Below are 19955 nucleotides of genomic sequence, written 5' to 3' on the forward strand. Positions count from 1 at the left end.
GGGAGGAGGAGAAAAGGCCTCCCTGAATCCCTACCAGCAAAAATAATTAAATACATTGAGAGCTCCGGACCAAGACAAAAACTCACAGGTATTTATCAGTTGGAGAGTGACAGATGAGCACAGAAAGAGCCACCTCCAAGGGCCCCGGCTCAAAAGATGGCTGTGCAAAACATTTCGGATTGGAAATGCTGCGTTTCAGTTCAAAACAGGGTGTTCCAACCATTCTTTAAGCATTCCAGATTTGAAGCTGTTGCGTCAAGCTCAAGGCAGGGGAATTTTGAGCTCAGAACACGCTGGTTTGGCTTCCAAATGTTTCGCTCAATTTTGGGGGGGAGGGGGGGCTACGGTGCTGTTCAAAAAGACATTCAAAGTTTGGATTTCTAATTTGGACTTTCAAATTGCAGGAAAGGAACAGCCAAAGAATGGAGGTGGGACGATTAAGAACAAAATCGAAAGAACCTAACTGTTGTCCTTCAGCACTCACTGAGATTAGCGGTTCTTTCTCTAGCAACATGCACATGGACACGCACACGCCCCTAGTTTTTAATCAATTTATTTATTTAAATCCAATTTTACTCCCCGACCTTTCTGGCCAAAGTCACAACAGCCACTTACGTAACATGTCACCAAGTTCTTCGGGGAACTTGAAGGAGCGCCCCTTTCTTCCTTCAGGAAAGCGGCTTTGGCTTCCTTCCATCCAGACAATGAACAGCAGTGACAATGGTGGTCTTCTGCAATATTCTTGCTCTGCCAGAGTGATGTGGAAGGTCCAGGCTGGCTTCATGCTCACTGTGTACTTGAACATCACACGGGAAACAGCTCTGACAGAGTTGCCAATGGTTCATCTTGAGGGAGGTTCAGAAAGAGAGAGAGAGAGGCTGAGAAGGTGCTGTCCCACTTCCCAGTGTGATCACGGATGGCAGCTTCCTTGGTGCTTCTCCATCAAATGGCTGAACATCACCTTGGCTCCACTGAGTGAGGTTTGGAGGGTGGTGGAACTATCCAAACGTGGGAAGCTGTCCCACATTTCAGAACCTGCAGAGATGTCGGGTGGACCACTAGGCTTGGCCTCCTTCTTCCAGGTGAACCTGCTTGCCAAACAGTGACCGATACAGTTCCGTTCTGGGGGGAGGCAGGAGGGAGAGAAATGCAAACAGTTTTGTGTTATTACAGTTTGTAAGCCTAGCTCGCTCCAAAACCAGAAGAGGGTAATAAAAGCAATGAAATGAAGTCAGTAAAATAAGGAGAGAGAGAGAAGGGTCTCAACAAGTTTCAGCACCTGGCCCATTATGTTTGGGCTCAGAAGCTAAGCAGGATTGGGCCTGGTTAATTCTTACTGCTAAAACTTCACAGCATTCCAGGGCTTGGGAAGTCAAAAATCTTCCAGGAAGAATGCCCTGTCAAGCTACTTCTGTATTACTGCCAAGAGAAGTGCATGGGCACATCCCTGAAGATCTCTTAAAGGAGACTTTACATTTCAGTGAAGGAGAAAGTTTTCACCCAATTCTCATCCTTTTTGGGACTTAAAGGTGAGCAAAACCTGAGGCTTTCCATGAGAGTTCTGAAATTATCAAAAGCCCTTCACAAGCACTATCTTAATAATTAACTCATGGAAATAAAATTTGTTTGCTAAAAATGTTTCAATTAATTGCCAGAAGAGGGGAGATGGGCTCCCTAAAATGCTTTTTTCCATTTTTGCTGAATAATTTGATGAGCGCGCCATGCTATCAGGAGACCTTGTAAATGATTCATCAGGTTCACAATGGAATGCAAGGGACTGCATAGCGGGAAGGACAAATTCAACATCAGGAAGACATCAGGTTGGAGAGGAAGACTGCTTTAATCTGTGGGAAATGGGGCGTCAGGAGAAGGTTGGCACAGATGTCCACCAAAATAATTTACAGAAGTTTTAAAATGCCTGAAGAACAGTATTGCCAAATAACAAAAAATAGATACAGAACTCCTTTGAGTTGAGGTGGTGAGTACGTAGGAATGGCCCCATGGCATGAAATGGTTTTATGGCAAACTAACCTCATCTCCTTTTTTTAACAGAGTGACCAATTCAACAGACAATGGGAATGTGGGTATTTTGTACTTTGACTTCAGCAAGGCATCTCACAAAATCTCCCATGAGAGAGTGTGGTTTGATTGTGGTGGAGGAGAGAAGACAGAAAAATGTGGGCTGGGCTATGCTACCATTAGATGAATATATATTTATGCTGTACCTCCTCCCCTTCTTATAGTGCAGTGAATTAGGGAGGTCTCTGACTGAGCTGCTTCCAAATGTTATAGAAGTTGTTCTAGTTTTCCTATGGAGTTGATTTTCTGGTCTGCTCTACCTACTGAGGCTGACAATATAGGATTGGTTGAACAATTTGCTCAACACAGCTTGATATCATTGTCAAGTGCACATCATTGGCTCCATATCAATCTGGAAGAAAGTGTCAAGTTGTGACCTTGAGTCTTTCTTCCAGGTTCTTCAGGGTATTGGATGAGGGGCTAAAAACATAATTGTCAAATTTATGGGAGGGCATGAAGATGTAGGCATAGCAAACAACTCAGGAGGATCTTGACAAACTGAACATGGGTGGAAATCTGCAAGATGAATTTCAACAGTGAAAGTCTTTAATTTGGGTGGGAAAGATGAGTCAAAGATGGATGGGACCATACTGGACAGAAGCACACATGAAAAGGATCTGGTGTCTTGATGGATCATAAGCTGAACACAAGCCAATGCAGTGATGCAATTGTAAAGAAAACAAATGCAATTTTAAGCAGCAGCACCAGAAAAAAAGTGCCAGGATCGAGAAAAGTCACTGCATCTCTTTCATCAGTACTGGTCAGACCAAACCTAACATACTACATCCAGTTTTGGACTCCAGTTTTAGGAAGGACATTGGTAAACTGGAACAGGTCCAGAGAAGAGCAACCACGATGCAAGGGACTGGAAGGAAAAAAAAAACTTACAAGGAAAGGCTGGAGGTATTGGGTGTACTGAGCTTGGAGAAAGAAGACATGATAGCTGTCTTCAAGTATCTGAAGGGCTGTCATGTAGGAAATGGGGCAGAATTGTTCCAGAAGTCAGGACAAAAACCAATGTGTTTAAATGATAATAAAGTACATTTTGGTTGGATAGCAGCTGCTGGGGATGCAGTAGCAGTGGGTTCCTACACTTGGCAGGGGGTTGGATTGGATGGATTCCAAGATCCCTTCCAATTCTTACATTCTATGAGGTGCCACTTCCATCTTCCAGTACTTTTTAAAACATTTTCCAGACAGCCCCAGGATTTCCTTGTAGTTTCATTCAAATGCTATCCAGGTCTGACCCTACTGAGTTCTTCAGAAATCAGCCAAGGGTGACTAGTGTTGCTTCCTAGCTGGACAAATGAAAGAATGGCAGTCAAAGAGAGACAATAAAAAAAGCTAAGAAGGAAACAAAAGACCAGAATGCACCCTCTCCAGCAGCCAACACCCAGATAAGCAGGGATTAATACCAGACAAACAATCAAGCAGAGAACAATGCCCTAATCAAGGAACTACCAAGGAGAAAAACCTCACCCCACCAACGCTGACAAGGCAAGCTACTGTATATAAACAGGGGGCAAACCCCAGACTCACTAGCCCTGATGATGTTACCTAGTCAGGTAATGAAATGTCTGCAAGCAAACCACCAAGCTCAGAGAGCACCAAGGACTCCACAGTCAAAAAATATCTTCGCAGAAACAACCAGCTTTTAGATAAGTAACAAAACTCAGTAAACCCACGATGGCTACTAAGACACAACTACACATTGCCTCAAAGAAATAAAAGAACAAATATGATTTGCTACTGAGGCAGCTTTGGGCTTTATCACAACACTCAGTGCTACCCAAGGAACAGAAATTGTACAATCTGAGAGGCAATTTCTCCTTGCAGGGGAGCAAAAAGGTTTCCAGAAGAGAGGCCAGCCACCAGAAGAAGATGACCTATCCATCTTCCACTGCCTTCAGCATCTGAACACCAGCACCCCCCTGTCCCCCCATGAAATCATGCTGCCGTAGGCTAGTTCTGAAGGGACGGGGGCGCAGAAAAAGTAACTTCCCAAGGTCAATTTACAAAAGGCAGGACCTGCCGCGTCATCCGGTTCTTCAAGCGAAAAGGCTGCCAGATAATTAAAAATGCATTTGGCAATCTTTATTAATAAACACAAGGGCTGCAAAGACCTTGCGCAATGCCACTCTCTCGCGGCATCCCAATATGTAAATACGACACGAGAGCCAGATTCCATCTCTCCAGAGAATGAGGTTTTGTTCCTCCTCAAAGTTTGCCCTTTCCAAACAAGGCTTTTCAAGGAAGGAACAAGATTGAATATTTTAATAGGATGTATGAGACCAAGGCGATGAAAGGAAGGACGATTCAATCAGTCAGGTTGTATGGGACTGTAATTTCGTTTTCATATATGTTATCCTTTCTTCCTTGAAGTTGACATAATACTTGAAGGGGAGGAGGGAGACAAAGCAACCCAACATTGCAACCCAACATTGCAACAACGTTCACATTTATCGTGTTTTTTGATAAACGGAATGGTGTTCACTGAATTAAAAAAATCGGTTACTTTGGAAAAAAGTTACAATAAAGAAATGTGCATACGTTCGGATGCCAGGAAGGTATCCAGATTCAGGAAAACAACAGCTGAGCAAATATCATCACAGATGTTAAATATATAAATATAATTGGAAATACTACTTAGGTAGCTGTCCAGAATTCCAGCTCCTCTCCTAAAAATCCCACGGATAATTAGTTGAGCTTTGGAAACGTAAGGCCAATAACCTTCATGAATTTGTAAATACATCCAAGTCTAGTTTTTAATTCCCTGGTTTCCTAAACATTTTCTTCTGCGGTAAGTACCTGGTTCATGTATTTTATAATGGAATGGAAAGAAATGCATTAGTTTGTTGAGAATAATTCAAAGATGGAAGGAAGCCACCTGATCCAGCCAAACTACATGCTACGCAAAGAAGACATGCTTTCTCTTTTAAAACTAATGAAACACCTCCAAAATTACTCAGAGTGCTAAAAGAAAAAAAAAAACGAAACATGAACACACATAATTCACCCAACTTTAAAAAAAAAAAGCAAACAAGGCTGCAGGAAGGAGAGAAAAGTCCTCTGCTTTTTGGGCAACTCATTTCCAAACTGAAACAGGAATGGGAGAGTTCTGTAGGTATCTTTAGGTAGGGTTCCTCAACCTTAGCACCTTTAAGATGGGTAGACTTCAACTCCCAGAATTCCCCAGCCAGCCATGCTGCCTGGGGAATTCTGGGAGTTGAAGTCCACCCATCTTAAAGTTGCTAAGGTTGAGGAACCCTGCCTTTAGGGATATGAACTCAGTTTGTTGGGGGAGAGAGGAAGAGCTGGGCTTTTGGTCTTCCAGAAAAAAAATATGAAACTACTTTTAAGCCTCCTCAATCAAATCAAAGGTATCCATTATAAAATTAACACCATGCCAACATGGTGGATATCTAAATGTTTTAAATCTGGGCTGATAGCAGCAATGTTGGGACCTTTGAATATGATGAAGTTTCTACATGGCAGAATTCAGCACTTGCATTTCATTCTACAAAGGGAGATGAGAAGAGAACGTACCAAGAGGGGCCACACTTTCACAGCTGGAAAAAGGCTCAGCTACATTCTCGGTGACCGCAGAACTCCTTTGACAGACCAACAGTTCTGGCCACAGGAAAAAGTACAAAACTCTGAAAATCAAGCTGGGATATTTGGATGGGTCAGAACCCCCCACTCCTCTCCATTTCTTGCTTACAAAGTGCTAGAAATACTGGGGTTCACAATGCAGGAAGCTAACTGGGGCTTAGCTGGGCTTTTGGTCTGAATCAGCAGAACTCTTATGTTCTTAAAGAGATTAAAGCAACTGCTTCTAACTACAAATGGTGTCTTTCAGCAATTGACTGTGTTCTGCCTTTCCCTCAGCTGTTGCAAAGCACAACAGGCTACAAGCATACCTTTTTGATCCATCAAAAGACAAATCGATCATTGAGTCAAAACTGCCTAATTTCTTGAAGTTGCAAATGATTTTTGTAATCATTATTTTTAGAAAAGCATGGGCCGTTCAACTTCTTGGTGACTCAAAAAGAGAGAAAACATTATAGCCCAAAATTCTGCCCATCCAAAACAATGCAGGTATTTTAAACCTCTATCGCTCTGTGAAGCGGGAGGGGTGAAGCTCTTTGACTGATACATTGGTTGCAAAAGTAAGAGTTAAGAAATAGAAGGAAATAAGGTGGAAAAGACACAACAGCCGCTATAGAGACCAAATCTTTGATTTATCAGCAAGACTCCATCTTAATTGGCTTAGAAAACTAGCAATGGCTCATTTCGTTTTGGGTTTTTTTGGGGGGGGAGGATGGGACCCCAACATTTTGCCAACACATACTTCTCTCACTTCCAATCTCCATTTCATATCCAGACGTTAAGAGGCAGGGGACCCATTTGCAGTGGGGGGAGGGGGGGCGGAGAAGAGAAGGACCGAAAACAGCAAAATGCCAGGAGTAACTTAGAGCATCCGTAATTGCTGGTGTTTGCAATTGGGTGGAAGGCATGGGGTTGAAACAAGAGTCTCGCCTGAATTAAAGTTTAACTTACCCTTTATCGCAATCTGCGAAAGCAAGTAATGAGCAGTAACATTTTTATTTCTTTTAAACTGTCATTTTAGGCTGAGCTGGGAATAATTACCTATTTCCACTGCAGTAAGGTTTTATCACCCTTAGTGAGGCATTTTCTAATTTAATATTTTTACTATATTATCATAAAACCTTGTTTCGAGGGGAGGCGGGGAAAGTTATCACGAGCCATTGGCTGTAAAAGCTAAGCAAGTGCCTTGGCTTAATTATTTATACCTTTCTTAAAACCAGAGGAGAGAGAAGCTTGAAGCAGTTAGCTGCATTCGGGCACTCTTGACGTGCCCCTTGGCCGAACAGCAGAGAGAGGGTCCTGTCCAAACCAGATGTGGGAGATGAAATGAGAGCAAATTTCTCCTGCAATTTTGATATCAAGGTAGAAGAGAGAGGAATCCTGGGCCTAGCCAGTTATTGATGTGGGGAACGGGGGAGGAAGAATATCCAATGGGATGACCTCGAAAAGTCTGTAGAAATTAATTCGACTGTGATCTTCCCCAACCTGAAGCCCTCCAGTTATTTTAGTGAGAATTATGGGAGCTCTAAATATCTATACCAGTGTTTCTCAACCGTAGCAACTTGAAGATCTGTAGACTTCAACTCCCAGAATTCCCCAGCCAGCAGGCTGGCTGGGGAATTCTGGGAGTTGAAGTCCACACATCTTCAAGTTGTCAAGGTTGAGAAACACTGATCTATACAGTCCAGAATGCATGAGTCTGGGGCAAAAAACAACTACTTCTTCCTAAGGGAACAGAAGCAGCCCTATTTTCTCCCCTTATTTGCAACAAATCTTCTATCTTCAGATTTCTTTCCTGCTTTGTAAATTCTTCTGCTCCCCTGATTTTTTTTTTTTTTTTACTGTTCCTTAGTGGTAAGCCTTTTGCATTAACAACTCACCAGTGAACTCCAGGCAGGGGAGCCAACAGGTAGTGGGAAGAAGGATCACTACGGCAGAGCAGGAGTAAGCTCTTTTGGGGTCTGCGCAATAACCTAAAATCACACAAGTTTCCAAAGTCTTATGATTTTGTGGGACACTGCCAATTTTTAAAGTATTTTTATTTCCCCTTAGGGGATGTTCTTATGCAAGGATAATCACCCAAGCCAAATTTTAAACCATACTAATAATTTTCTAAAGCGTGCTGCCTTCGTGTGGGTTTCCCTTCTACAACCGATTTTAAACCGATGGAAAGTTCACGCAAAACAGGCACTTATTCCTTGGGAATACATTCTGCTTACTTTCTGTTTTCCTTTCTGCTCCTCTCCCCATCTCTTGAATTTATATCCAGACTCCATCCTCTTGCCTAAATCTATTCCCTCCCATAAATCTTCTGTTCATTGATCTCCTTTGTCTTTGCATTTTCAGACAAAGGGGTAAAAGGCTTGGAAATGCACTAAACACCCCTTGCAGAACGGAGCAGATACACTCACCACCCCTTCATCTGCATACACAGCTTTTGATAATCACATTCACAGAATGCAATTAAGACTTTCGATTATTCCTCCGGATGAGATTTGAGCTTTTACGTTTTCACACATTTTAAAATCTGAACAGAGAAAAGTCTTGTTTTTTAAACTCATCTTGTTTATTTGTTATAGTGATTCTTAGGCCATTGTGCAGGAAATGATACTTAATGTCTTTGGAACAAGACTCGAATATTAAGCCAACTTCCAACTACGGTTTCATAAATCCTGGTCTGTTCTGAAAACTTCTAACATATTTTTCCCAATTCAAATGATATAGGAAACTGTAGTTAATTGAAGACATCTTCCTGGTTTGTTCTTCAACTCATGAGCAGAATGCATCTTAATTTCTTTTGGATCAGTTTGTTAAACAAAGATCTGAAGCTGAGTTTCAAGATGAAACAACTAACATGGGAGAACCACATAATTATTACTGTGCTTGAAAAGCAAACGTACAACTTAATGTAGCTTGTTTGCCCGAGCCCAAAAGATAGACTACAACTTTTTGAAATTGTCTTGCCTCACTTGCCATTTTAGATTATTTTTATTTCATTTTAATTACTGCTTCTGTTTTATGTTTAGGATTTATCTGTTCTTTATTGAATTTTAAATATTCTTAGCCTTGAAACCTTTGCCATGTGGCATAGATTCATTAATTTAATTTAGTGCAATCAGAACTTAAAACCATGAGGCTGAGTTGGTTTTTCCTGTTTTGTATCACACATTTTATAACTGATTATAAGGCTTACATTATACATTACTTTACTTTTGACTGCTGATCCTTGCAAAACCTAATAACGAGAGGTATAATCTCCTTTTAAAAAAAGTGTTTCAGATTTATCTCTAAAAAGTGCTTCAGGGACACGGGACTGCAAAAACAGCACAATCTGCACTTGACACTTTAAAGCAGCTGCACCTTTTCCTGCGATTATACAAGAGTTGCAAAACACTTAACGGAGTCCGAATTCAAAGCACTACACAGCCCTGCTTCAATTATGCAGTAAACAGGGCGACCCAAAACGAGCCAGGTTTATTTAAAAAAAAAAAAAAAAATGACGCCCTGTTTGCATATCCAACAAGATGTTCTCGTTCCTTGGATGCTATGCGCTTGCTCACCTCTATCCTCTCTAACTATTAGGAACCGCTGAGGATAATTAAAAGTGCTAGAAATAATAAAATATGTCCTTCAAAGATCCAACGTTTTTATAATATGCAGTTCTAAACTAAGGACAACAGGCTACATATAAGGCTACATCTTGCATATAGGGAGAGTTTAGATTTAGCTTGCTACATGTACAGAGAGCCTCTGGTTAATCATTGGTTTCAAGTTCTCTTCCTGACCTGGACAGCCCAGATAATGACAACAGACAATTTTGCACAAGACTGCCAATAAATTTAGCTTCCTGCCATTCCTAACTATAAACTAGGTCAGGTTGTCTTCATGGGTGCCAAGGATGACCCCAGACTCAGCTGTTTACCAAGAGGAGACTAAGTGAAAACCAATCATTTACCACATACACCGTCCAAAGTATATTTGTTTAGACCAGTGTTTCTTGACTTTAGCAACTTTAAGATGTGTGGACTTCAACTGCCAGAACTCCCCAGCCAGTCATGGTTGTATTTAGACCACCTACTCAATTCCTGGTCTAGGCCATCTACCCAATTCCTTCACTATCTTGGTGGTTTCATGTTCTGAAGACTGAGATTATGGGAGCTACAGTCCTACCCATCTGAAGATGAGTAGGCTAGGGGAAAACTGATGCAACACAACAGGAATGCTTGGTTCTTATACCCATTTGGATTTCTCCAATTTGTATTGAAGGGTTTTCTGGTCTTTCTTCCAAGGCTACATCTATATTCTAGTCTGGAGGCAGCCAAATCAAGGGGAACTGTATAGGTTCAGTACTAAACACCCCTCCTAATGCTATTGGTTCATGTCCCTGAAAATTATTCATGACCAACTAGTGGAACATGGTAGATCTTTGGTTTATTTACAACCAAGTTGTTCCCCAGCTGGAAAGAAAGAGGAAAAAGAGGATGACTAGCACCAAGGTGGATGGACTCAGTTATAGTGGGAGTAGGTACATCAAGTTGGAGGCAGATTGTCCTAGAGAACATCTATCTGGTTGCCAAGAGTTGACACCAACTTGATGGCAGATAATCAATCAATGTCCCCCAACAAATAAATAAATAGGCTATTTAAACTAAAAGATCTTGAGGGGATGGAAGAAACCAAGGATGTTGGATCTCATTATGAACAGGTGCCTAGGCTGAACTCATGAATAGTTCCTCGGGCATCCACAAAGCCTCTCCCACAGTTCCTCTGGGAATTGTTATTTGGTTGACTTTGTAGCCCTCTAAGACTTAACTGATGGGGCTTGCCTGCGTTGCAGTGCAGCCCTCTAGAAAATGTTGAGACAATGAAGCAGCTTTTTTGGAAATCCTTATTTTTAGGAAACTAGTTTCTATTGTGGTACCATGTTCTTTAGTTCTCAGTATAGGTCCAAGTCTTAAAACTACTATATACAGATGGACAACCTCAGGGATCTACATATATACATCCTACAAGGTTGTGATGAACTGCTGAGGGATGTACACTCAAAGAAAATTTGGACAGGGAGCAGCCAATGATCCAACCACTGTTTTAAGTACAATAGGTAAAGATGCTGTATGGCAGTAGCCATAAAAATGGGCATGGCTAGGACAAAGAATGAAAATGGATTTAATTAAAATTAAATACTGATAATATATATTAACCCTATACATTAAAACATTTTCCCCTTCTATCACAAAGTTCTAATTTGGTGTTAGTATTTGTACACATCTACACACAAGTTTTTGGGGACTACAGACTGTGCACCACCATGGATGGGAGTCTGCACAGATAGTCCTCCTTGTAAGGAAGCTACGGGAACATGCTCCCTGTTCCTCGGTGCAACTTTTATTATGAGCTGGTCTGTTATTTCTGAGGGAGCAAACACAGGAGAAACTCGTTTCCTAAAAATAAGGATTTCCAAAAAAGCTGCTTCATTATCTCAGCATTTTCTAGAGGGCTGCACTGCAACACAGGCAAGCCCCATCAGTTAAGTCTTGGAAGGCCACAAAGTCAACCAAATAGCAATTCCCAGAGGAACTGAGGGAGAGGCTTTGTGGATGCCCGAGGAACTATTCATGATACAAAACACCCAACATCACAGAATGACCCTCCTCCTGGGTAAGAGCCACGCAACAATCCGAGCACACAGCAGCACTGTACCCCAGCCAAAGGGGGAATGCACCCTGTAAGGAAACCTCAAACACATAACGGGTGCAGTGTTTCAGCAGCTCACATCTCCCTCCTCCTGCTTCAAGCTGTACCTGTCTTCCCCAGCTTCAAAAGAAAAGAAAATGAACACTAGGTGGCAATCTCACCCTCGTCAAACCGCAGCAGCTGCCAAAAAAAAGGGGGGGGGGAGAAGCCTGTGCACACACATTCACAGAGAAATCCACTGGAGAATGTGGGCAAAACTCAGGCCATAAATTAACCAACGAACCGTCTGCCTAGCATTGCAGGACCTCTAGCTCCCAAAGGGAAGGCTGGTAGCAACTCCTCCTCCCTAGATCAAGCCTGGCTCCTCCATGGGCCCCATGCCAAAGCCTTTTAGCTCTGCTCTCCCAGATTCCAAAAGTCAAGCCGCGACCACTGATCAGCCGCCTCCTGCCTGGGTGAAGAATAAGATTTATAAGGACTTTGCGACGACGAAAGAAATGGGGAGGGAGGAGGGACCCTTATATTCCAATGATGCTGCACAAAGGGGGAAGTGCTGGTCATGCCAAGTGCTTCTCCCCCTCCCCGCTATGCCCTTCACGCTCGATGCAATTTCACCCTCCAACGTAGCACCCCAGAGCTATGATCTCTTTACTGGCTCCGGGGCACTCGAGCCGCCTTCCCGCTCTAATTATAGACTTGCACATGGTCATGCTTGAAATTGTCTGCTTCCTTGAACTGTTTTGGGGAGGAGCAGGTTCATGGGGGGCAGTGAGGCCGAAGCAAAGGACTCGGTAGGCCCTCCTTTTTCTTACGGAGCTCTGGCCCAAATGATGGGGTGGACATCTGAGCCCAGAATTGGGCTTGCCTTCCCCACCATTGCAAAGACCCCAGGCAAATTTGGTGATGGGCGAAGATGTACTTCCTTCCCCCTGCCTTTTATCTCCCACCTTTAAGCTTTGCTGGATGACCTTCACGCTGGTTCGTTCGGCTTGAATCCAGCGTGCAATACAAACCAAGTTTAACATATAGAAATCAACCCCCCTTTGCTGGGCCTGCAAGAATCTGTCCCTTTCTTCATGCAAACCCTGCTTCTGCTGTTCCATCACAAACAAGGGCCAGCGACATGGAAATACATCCGACTGCTTTCTCAGGTGTGAATACTTACGAACAGCCCGACCAACTACTTCCTCAAAGCAAACTAGAAAGAGCATGTGCCAACTCAGCAGGGCACAGCTCTGTGATCACGGGTGACTTTTAAGGCTGAGTTCCCACACCCCTCAGTTGGGCTAGGTTCTATAACAGGATTCAGCATCTGATGGAAGCCTAACCACTGTCGCAGAGTCTTGGGTCAACCAGGCCACTACACGAAGCCATCGTGTGAGGGCGCAGTGTGTTATACGAATGTAACAATGGTGTGTAGGTCAGTCTTGGTGTAGGGCATGACTTGTCAACCCTGCCAAACAGGCCTCTCTGGAGCCTGTGAACTAGTCCAAGTTAGAATGAGCAGCACAAATCGACATTCTGGGAACAAAACGGGATGGAGTTTCAGCAAGACATGCAGAATCCACCCTGCCCGGAGTAAATGCAGAGTTAATGCAAGTCCCCAGTCCCTGGTACTGATCATTTGGATAATAAAGTTTAGACGCTACAGGGGTGGTTACAGAAATGCCCATCTGCTGTATGACAGAGCATGAGCTCCTGCAATTTTTTCCCCTTCCACACAACCTGGAGGTTAAAACACACACACACACACACACACACACACACACATGCAAAAAGTTGCAGAATTCTACTTTTTCTAGCATGGAACTCTGACTTTTAATTCTAAAAAAAAAGCCCTGCCTGTCACCAGTGACTCCAATACAGAATCAATGTTTAAGTTTTCTTTTGCAGAACTTACTACTTCCCTGAGAGATTTTTTTCCCCCTTTCCTTTCCTCCACTTGCACTGAAATTTGGATAGATTAATCACTGTAAAGAAATGCACATGTATAAAGAGCTGCGAAGGGGGTGGGGGGAAGCACCTTCCTTTGTGTACTTTAATATCCCCTGTGCCCAGGATGATTTCTCCCTTTCACAGCTTGACTGTTTTGTTAACAGATTCTACGCAAGGGATGACAAATTGTCTCACTGGGAAAAGATGACAAATTATGTTGCTGTTCTTAAAACAGGTTAGCTTTTATTTATTTTATTTTTATTTATTTATTCATGCTTTAAAAGGATAGGAATCTCGGTAATGAAAAAGGGTTCCAGCAAATTTACCACTGGATTTGTACCAAACAAAAGGGCGCGGTGGGGGGGGGGAGAGAAGCCAACAAATTCACAAATAATTAAACAAACAAATGTACTGCCTTCTTTATTAGGATGTGGGTGAGTTTACTGTGTCAGGGATGGGGTGGAAGGGAATGGTCAGGGCCAAGAGTCTTGTTTTCAGTTATCAGGGTTAGAGCATGCAGCTGATGGTGGAAGAAGAAGAAAAGAAAAACCAGGAGTGATGGTCCTCTCAAGAAGAAAAGAAAAACCTGGAGTGATGGTCCTCTCTTGGGGAATTGGCTTCTGCAGCCAAAAATAAAGAAATGGCAAGTGATCAAGGAGGACTTTGGGACAGACGCCCCCAGGGCTGTCAGCAGACTGAGTCCTGGGCCCTGAAAGATGAACGATTGGCCCAAGAATGTGGTCACACGAGAAGGACAGAATGCTCCCCCTCCTGATCTAATATTACATCACAGGAGACATTAAACAGATTCCTATCACTCCTGGAACTACCTTGGCCAAACAAAAGAATCCCAATTTACTTATTTAAAGATGTATTAAGCTGCCCAACTCAGCCAGTGTGACTCTGGGCAACACAACATAAACACACAGTCAATCAAAAACAAAGCAAAACAAAAAACTAATAACCACCAACCAATATATAAATAAAAAATCTAAAACCAAGTACACAACAAAACAATCTCAGAGGGGGGACTCCCACTCAACCGACCCCAAATGCCTAGAGGAAGAGCCAGGTCTTCCGGGCTTTCTTAAAGGCAAGGAGAGTTGGGCCTCTCGTATATTGGAGGAAGGCTGTTCCAGAGAGCAGGATTAACCACAGAAAAGACACGCTTCCTAGGTTCCATAAGATGACAAGACTTCAAGCCCACGTGCGGCCACTGATTTTGTTTTTAACCAAATGACTTATTTTTTGCACGAGAAAATTGGATTGACTGCTTCAAAGCCAAACCCCTCCACTAATCCAACTGTTTGGTGTTTCTAAAACCCACGTTACTAAAGATGCAGGGTAAAGAGTACATTTTTTTAGAGGATTTCTCTTCCCCAACCACTTTTATGTCATGGGGAAATGTATTAAACTTATAACACCTGGAGTTGGGGGTACATGTTCCTGACGCTGCAGCAAGAAGAGCTGAAACTGACATCGGAGAATCGCCCGCTTTAAGAACAGGATGGCCTCAATCGGCACAACTGTCCCCCATCAGTGGAAGGTGTAGCTCACTTCCATCTCTGCCAAGCCGTGGTCCTTCAGGATATGCACATCCCAACCCTAGTAATAATAATAATTCGGAGCACAGAAGAGTCATTCTGTTGGCATTATTCATAAGTCATGAGATATCTGCACTTCCTGGATTTCTCCTAGCAAATCTGAGGCTAGATCCAGAACTGCCTTCTGCCCATCCATGACTTAAACGGCTGCAAATGAAGGTCATTCCAGAGGCTGCCTGTTCTCACATAAAGCTGCCTTCAGAAGCCAGGATACCACTCTCACGAAAGCCTCATGGGCTTTGGGAGACTTCTGAATCCTCACCTGTGATACCTCTACCAGCTTTAAAGTTCCAGATGAAAGTAGATTTGTCCTCCCGGGCAGGTTAGGAGATTGTACCCCTTTGCTCAATCACTTTAATGGCTTTTTATCTCTGCTGTTTTAGGTTGTTACGACTTCTCCCTTTTAAACGCCTTTTGTATCCTTGTCCTTTAATCCGTAACCCTGATGGCATGGACGGCCACATAATTCATTATCCCGATTAACCCTTGTTAGCTGCCCAAAGTTGGGCAGGAGTGGGTAGCTGGAAAAATTGAAATGATAAAAAACGCCTGAATCCTTATCAGCAAAGACTGCCAGGGGGGTGTATTTTTCGCCAATAAGGAAGACCCTGATTCAGGTCCCATTCAAGCACAGAATTCACCATGTAACTCTGTGGTCTAGCCTAACTCATAGGGTTGTTGTGAGGAACAAATGGGAGCAGAGCAGAAACAAGGCCTGCTTCTGCTCCTTAAGGGGAAGTCAGAATAAAGCATAATGAATAGGCAAATCAATTTTACAGAAGCCAGAAGTTTGGCAGGTCAGAGTCGCTCGAGTAGCTCGCCTTCAGCGACAGCTCGCTTCTCCCCACGGGCACACACGAGTCCTCTGTCCCCCTCTGCCATCCAAAGGCCGCTGCTCATCTCCCACCCTCCCTATCAAGGGGCAAATTATAAACCGTGACAGTCTGAGTTAACGCCAAGCTGTACTCCGCTTGAACTAGAGATCAAAACTCGTGCCATGAATAATGTTTGTCCTGCCATCTGATAAGGAGCAGAGGGAGCCTCTAATAAAACAGAGCAACAAACACTCTTAACAATACTGTTAAAAGAGAACATCAATTAAAAAAGGGAGCATTATTCTTGTCCTGGCTGATTAAAACAGCACAGACCTATATGGTCCAGCCTTGGCTTAACTGCACAGAGAAATAGTGAGTGGGTGGGCGGGTGGAAGGATGTATGTATCAACTTGTTTCCACCCTACCTAAACTTAGCCCAGTCACTTCCAGTAAAATCTCAGCACACAATCAAACCAAAAGTGTTAAAAAACACAATTTGGGGAATACAGGTTCTAACCACTTCGGAAGAAGTATCTGCAAACCCAGGAGACCTGGCAAGGGATCGCTGGCAAAGCTTCATTACGTCACTAGAAAAAGGCGTGGCTTACGCACTGCAGCCAATCACTGTTGCAGGATATATTTCATAATAGAGAAATGTCTTCCTTCACTTCAGCTGCTCCTTCTTTCCAGCTGTCTTTCCTGGAGGACTGAGCGGGCAAAGGAGGCAACTGAGTTGATATGTTCTCACAATGTAGCTGATCAGGTGCACTGAGATTAACTGTATGCAAGATTAAGTCTGCTGAGGCTAAATCTAACCACCTTGCAGTTACACCTCTCATTTCAGCCATGTTTGGGATTTCCAACACTTGCTGACCCCTTTGACCCAATTAAGTGAAGGTTCCTGTGGGGGCAAGGGCATTTGAGGTAGGTGGGTCCCCTTTTAAAACATCACTTTAAGACCCCACATGGAACTCCAAGGAATTTCCAGTGCATGCCATTCTGAAATTATAATGAATTACTCTATATAATGCTCACATTGGTACCAACAGTGTTTGTCAACCTCAGCATCTTTAAGACACATTTCAGTATCTAGGCCACTAAAGATCAAAATTGTGCAGACAGTGGTTTTCCCTGTGACTCTTTATGAAAGCAAAAGTTGTTGTTGTTGCTATTATTATTAAATTAAATTTGTATACTGCCTGACTCCCAACAACTCCAAAATTGGACTTCGAAGAAGCAGGATAGAAAGAGTATTGACACTTTTGAACTTTGGTGTTGGAGAAAATTCCAAAGAATACTGTGGACGGCCAAGAAAACAAACCAGTGGATCATCAAACAAATCAACCCAGAGTTCTCACTCGAGGCACAAATGACCAGGCTCAAATTATCAAATTGTGGGCTCATTATGTGAAGACCAAGCTCTCTAGAGAAGTCTATAATGTTGGGAAAGGTGGAAGGAAAGAGAAGACAGCGACCAGCAGCAAGGGGGATGGACTTAATTACAGCAATGATGGGTATACCGTTGGAAGCCCTGAAGAGCCAGGTTGGGGACAAATCATCCTGGAGAAGGTCTATCTGTGTGGTTGCTCTGATGCCAAATCAACTTGAGGGCACATAATAAATTAATCAATCAAAACATATGTTAAATACAACAAGAGAAGGAGAGAATTTAGTCTGTTGTGATGGTAAGGAAGAAGATGAGAAGACAGCACAAAGAATCGCAAAGGACTTGATGTCTAAAAGGTAATGGACCAAGAAGGAGATGTCTGGGAGAAGTGCTAGATCCCAGACTAAGTGTAAGCTGCAACAAAGTGTTGTAGAATTCCGTTAAAATCCCCATCTGACTTTTCCGCTCCCCTTTACAAAATCAATGTGTTGTGTTCAATGAATTGCTCCATCTTGATTAGGCTGTTGGGAGAGCGGGCTATAGCCCACCCTCCCATCCAGAGTTTGAGACTTCTCCAAGTGTGCTAACATCTCCCTTCTTGTGTGACTATTTGACAGAGAAGAATCTATGTTGATATGAGTGTTGATATGAGGAGGAACAACATTTGTTTCAGAGGAAGTCAAACTTCACTTACTTGAACAAAAACAAAACAGTAAGACAAGAGAAACATTTACTGGACTCTCCATTCTGCTCAGCCTCAGGAGAGAAGTTACAGTTCACACAGGCACACATCTGCACACACGTGTGCATGCATGTATCCTCTGTATCTTATTCTTGCCCAGGAGCAAAGAATACACATTTTTTCCATGAAAAATCAGACTTAAAGCATAAGAAATAATTGCTTTTTAAAAAAATTGCAAGTGCTAAGTGAAGAGTTGGTTGGTTTCCAAAAACAACTATAACGATTTGTACATTGATTCAGAAACTCCTATGTGTTTGCTAATGACAACTTAAGAGTGGATCTGGCCATTCAGTCTTTTTTTTTTTTTTTAATCTTATTTTAAGAAAATTTATATACTATGAACAGTGATAAAGAGAAGAGAAACTTACATGGCTAACCAAGCTACTACACAAACTGGGGAGGACTGACACAAATACATGTCATGATTTTAAGAATTTAAGATTATAATTCAATTAATTTTGGTTTATGAGGAAGAGAATAGTCAACTGGAAGTATGTATTGTCACTCTGCAGAGTTAGGGCAAGGAAGAGAGTTGCATTCCGCCAAATTGTTCTTATATTTTGGGCAAGTTCCCTCACCCAATGAAGATATAAGGATAGGAGGAGAACTTCACGCTTCCCCCAGAAGATGATCTAAAAAGGTAGCACAGTACAAAAAAATAATATATAATATAAAATATAAGCTCTTGAAAAATGGATGGTAATTACACACAGCACTCAGACTGCTGATCTGCCCAGTTTAGGATCCCTCTGCTCAGCAACTGCTCCCCAAGATCTCAATCAAGCAGGGCCTACCAGAGTCTCACTTGCTCAAGGGAAGGCATTTTTCAATTGTGGGCCTCCTGTTTTTTATTCTGCCCCCCAAGAATGACAGTGGTTGCTTGGGTTACTTAATGGCATGATCAAGTCCAAAGGTGGGGATTTTTTCTTTTTCGTTTTTGCTAAAGGAAAGCTTTTTTTTTTTTTTTTCTAAGTGCATTAGCTTTTAGCCCAACTTCTAAACTGACTCACTACATTTCAGAGGCTGAGCTGCAGTTGGGACATGTAATCTAGAAACAGGGGTGAATTCTTCGTTGGAACTCAGCCCAATTGAATTTATGGTTTGTCTGATGGACAGTGGCTAGGTTTAACCCCTCCATCCTGATACAGACAAGCTTGCACAACGTATGTGGAATGGAAAACCCCATACCTGACAAGAGTTCAGGGTCTGAAGTCCAGCTTGGTGTAAAGAAATCTGGATTTGCTTGCTTACAATGCTACAGTAGGCTGAAACACACTATAACAGGATGGGTGGACTTCAACTCCCAGAATTCTCCAGCCATGCTGGCTGGGGAATTCTGGGAGCTGAAGTCCACCCATCTTAAAATGGCCATGGTTGAGAAACACTGGTCTAGAGTACTTTTTACTTCAGCATGATTCCCCTCCTCAAAGACATCCTTAAGCAACAAAAGCTTCCAGGTTTGGCTTGGTGGTCTTTCCCTGGGCAATGGTCTAATTTAGATTATGCTTAGATGGAACATTAACTCCATACAGGTTTTTAAGCTTCCTGACACTTCATTCTCTTGGGACAATCTCTGGTTTTAGGTCTGGGCAAGGAAGAGCCATTTGTGAGTAACTATTTTCTGACAAAGGGCTCCAGTCCCAGATGGACAGCTATCAGGTCCCACATTTGGAGATCATCTGGCCTTCTTTCTTTCCTTGGAATCTGGTGTTGTCAGCCATCTCCTCCAAGTACTCTACTCAGTATCTTTTGCTTTGGGGCCTTTAAATAAAACCGAAACTGGAACACTCAGTATCTCCTCCAAATGCTACAAGCTATTGTCTCCTCACTTGTTCAGCACCACAAAGGCCTGTTCCTCCAGCAGCCTCTCCACCCCGTCTCCTTACGGCCTTCCTCCACTTCTGTCTCCTCTGCCCCCAAACCCAGACAATTAATTTATTTTATAGGCAGTAAGCACGACACTGTTTTTCTGAATTTTCACACTATAAACATGCAGCACTCCCTGCTGTACGGGATTATATTTGTTTTGGGGTCAAGCCTCCAAAATAACTGAGCAAAAAGCTCAGTGCATGATCACACCACTGTGAAAT

General features: G+C 42.8%; 1 protein-coding gene across 1 annotated transcript in view; it reads right to left on the reverse strand.

Annotated features, from left to right (window-relative positions):
- Nucleotides 1-322: 322 nt before the first annotated feature.
- The window catches only part of AATF (apoptosis antagonizing transcription factor), an 84794-nt gene continuing 65161 nt past the window's right edge, over nt 323-19955 (reverse strand). Inside the window, exon 12 of the mRNA XM_088152301.1 lies at nt 323-1122. Coding sequence (XP_088008427.1) covers nt 1059-1122 — 64 coding nt within the window. The 3' untranslated portion in view covers nt 323-1058. The remainder of the gene's footprint in view (nt 1123-19955) is intronic.

Source organism: Python bivittatus, unplaced genomic scaffold, assembly GCF_059951505.1.
Source record: "Python bivittatus isolate LINGU-HERP-01145 unplaced genomic scaffold, Pbiv_v1 ctg000690_np1212, whole genome shotgun sequence".
NCBI lineage: Eukaryota > Metazoa > Chordata > Lepidosauria > Squamata > Pythonidae > Python > Python bivittatus.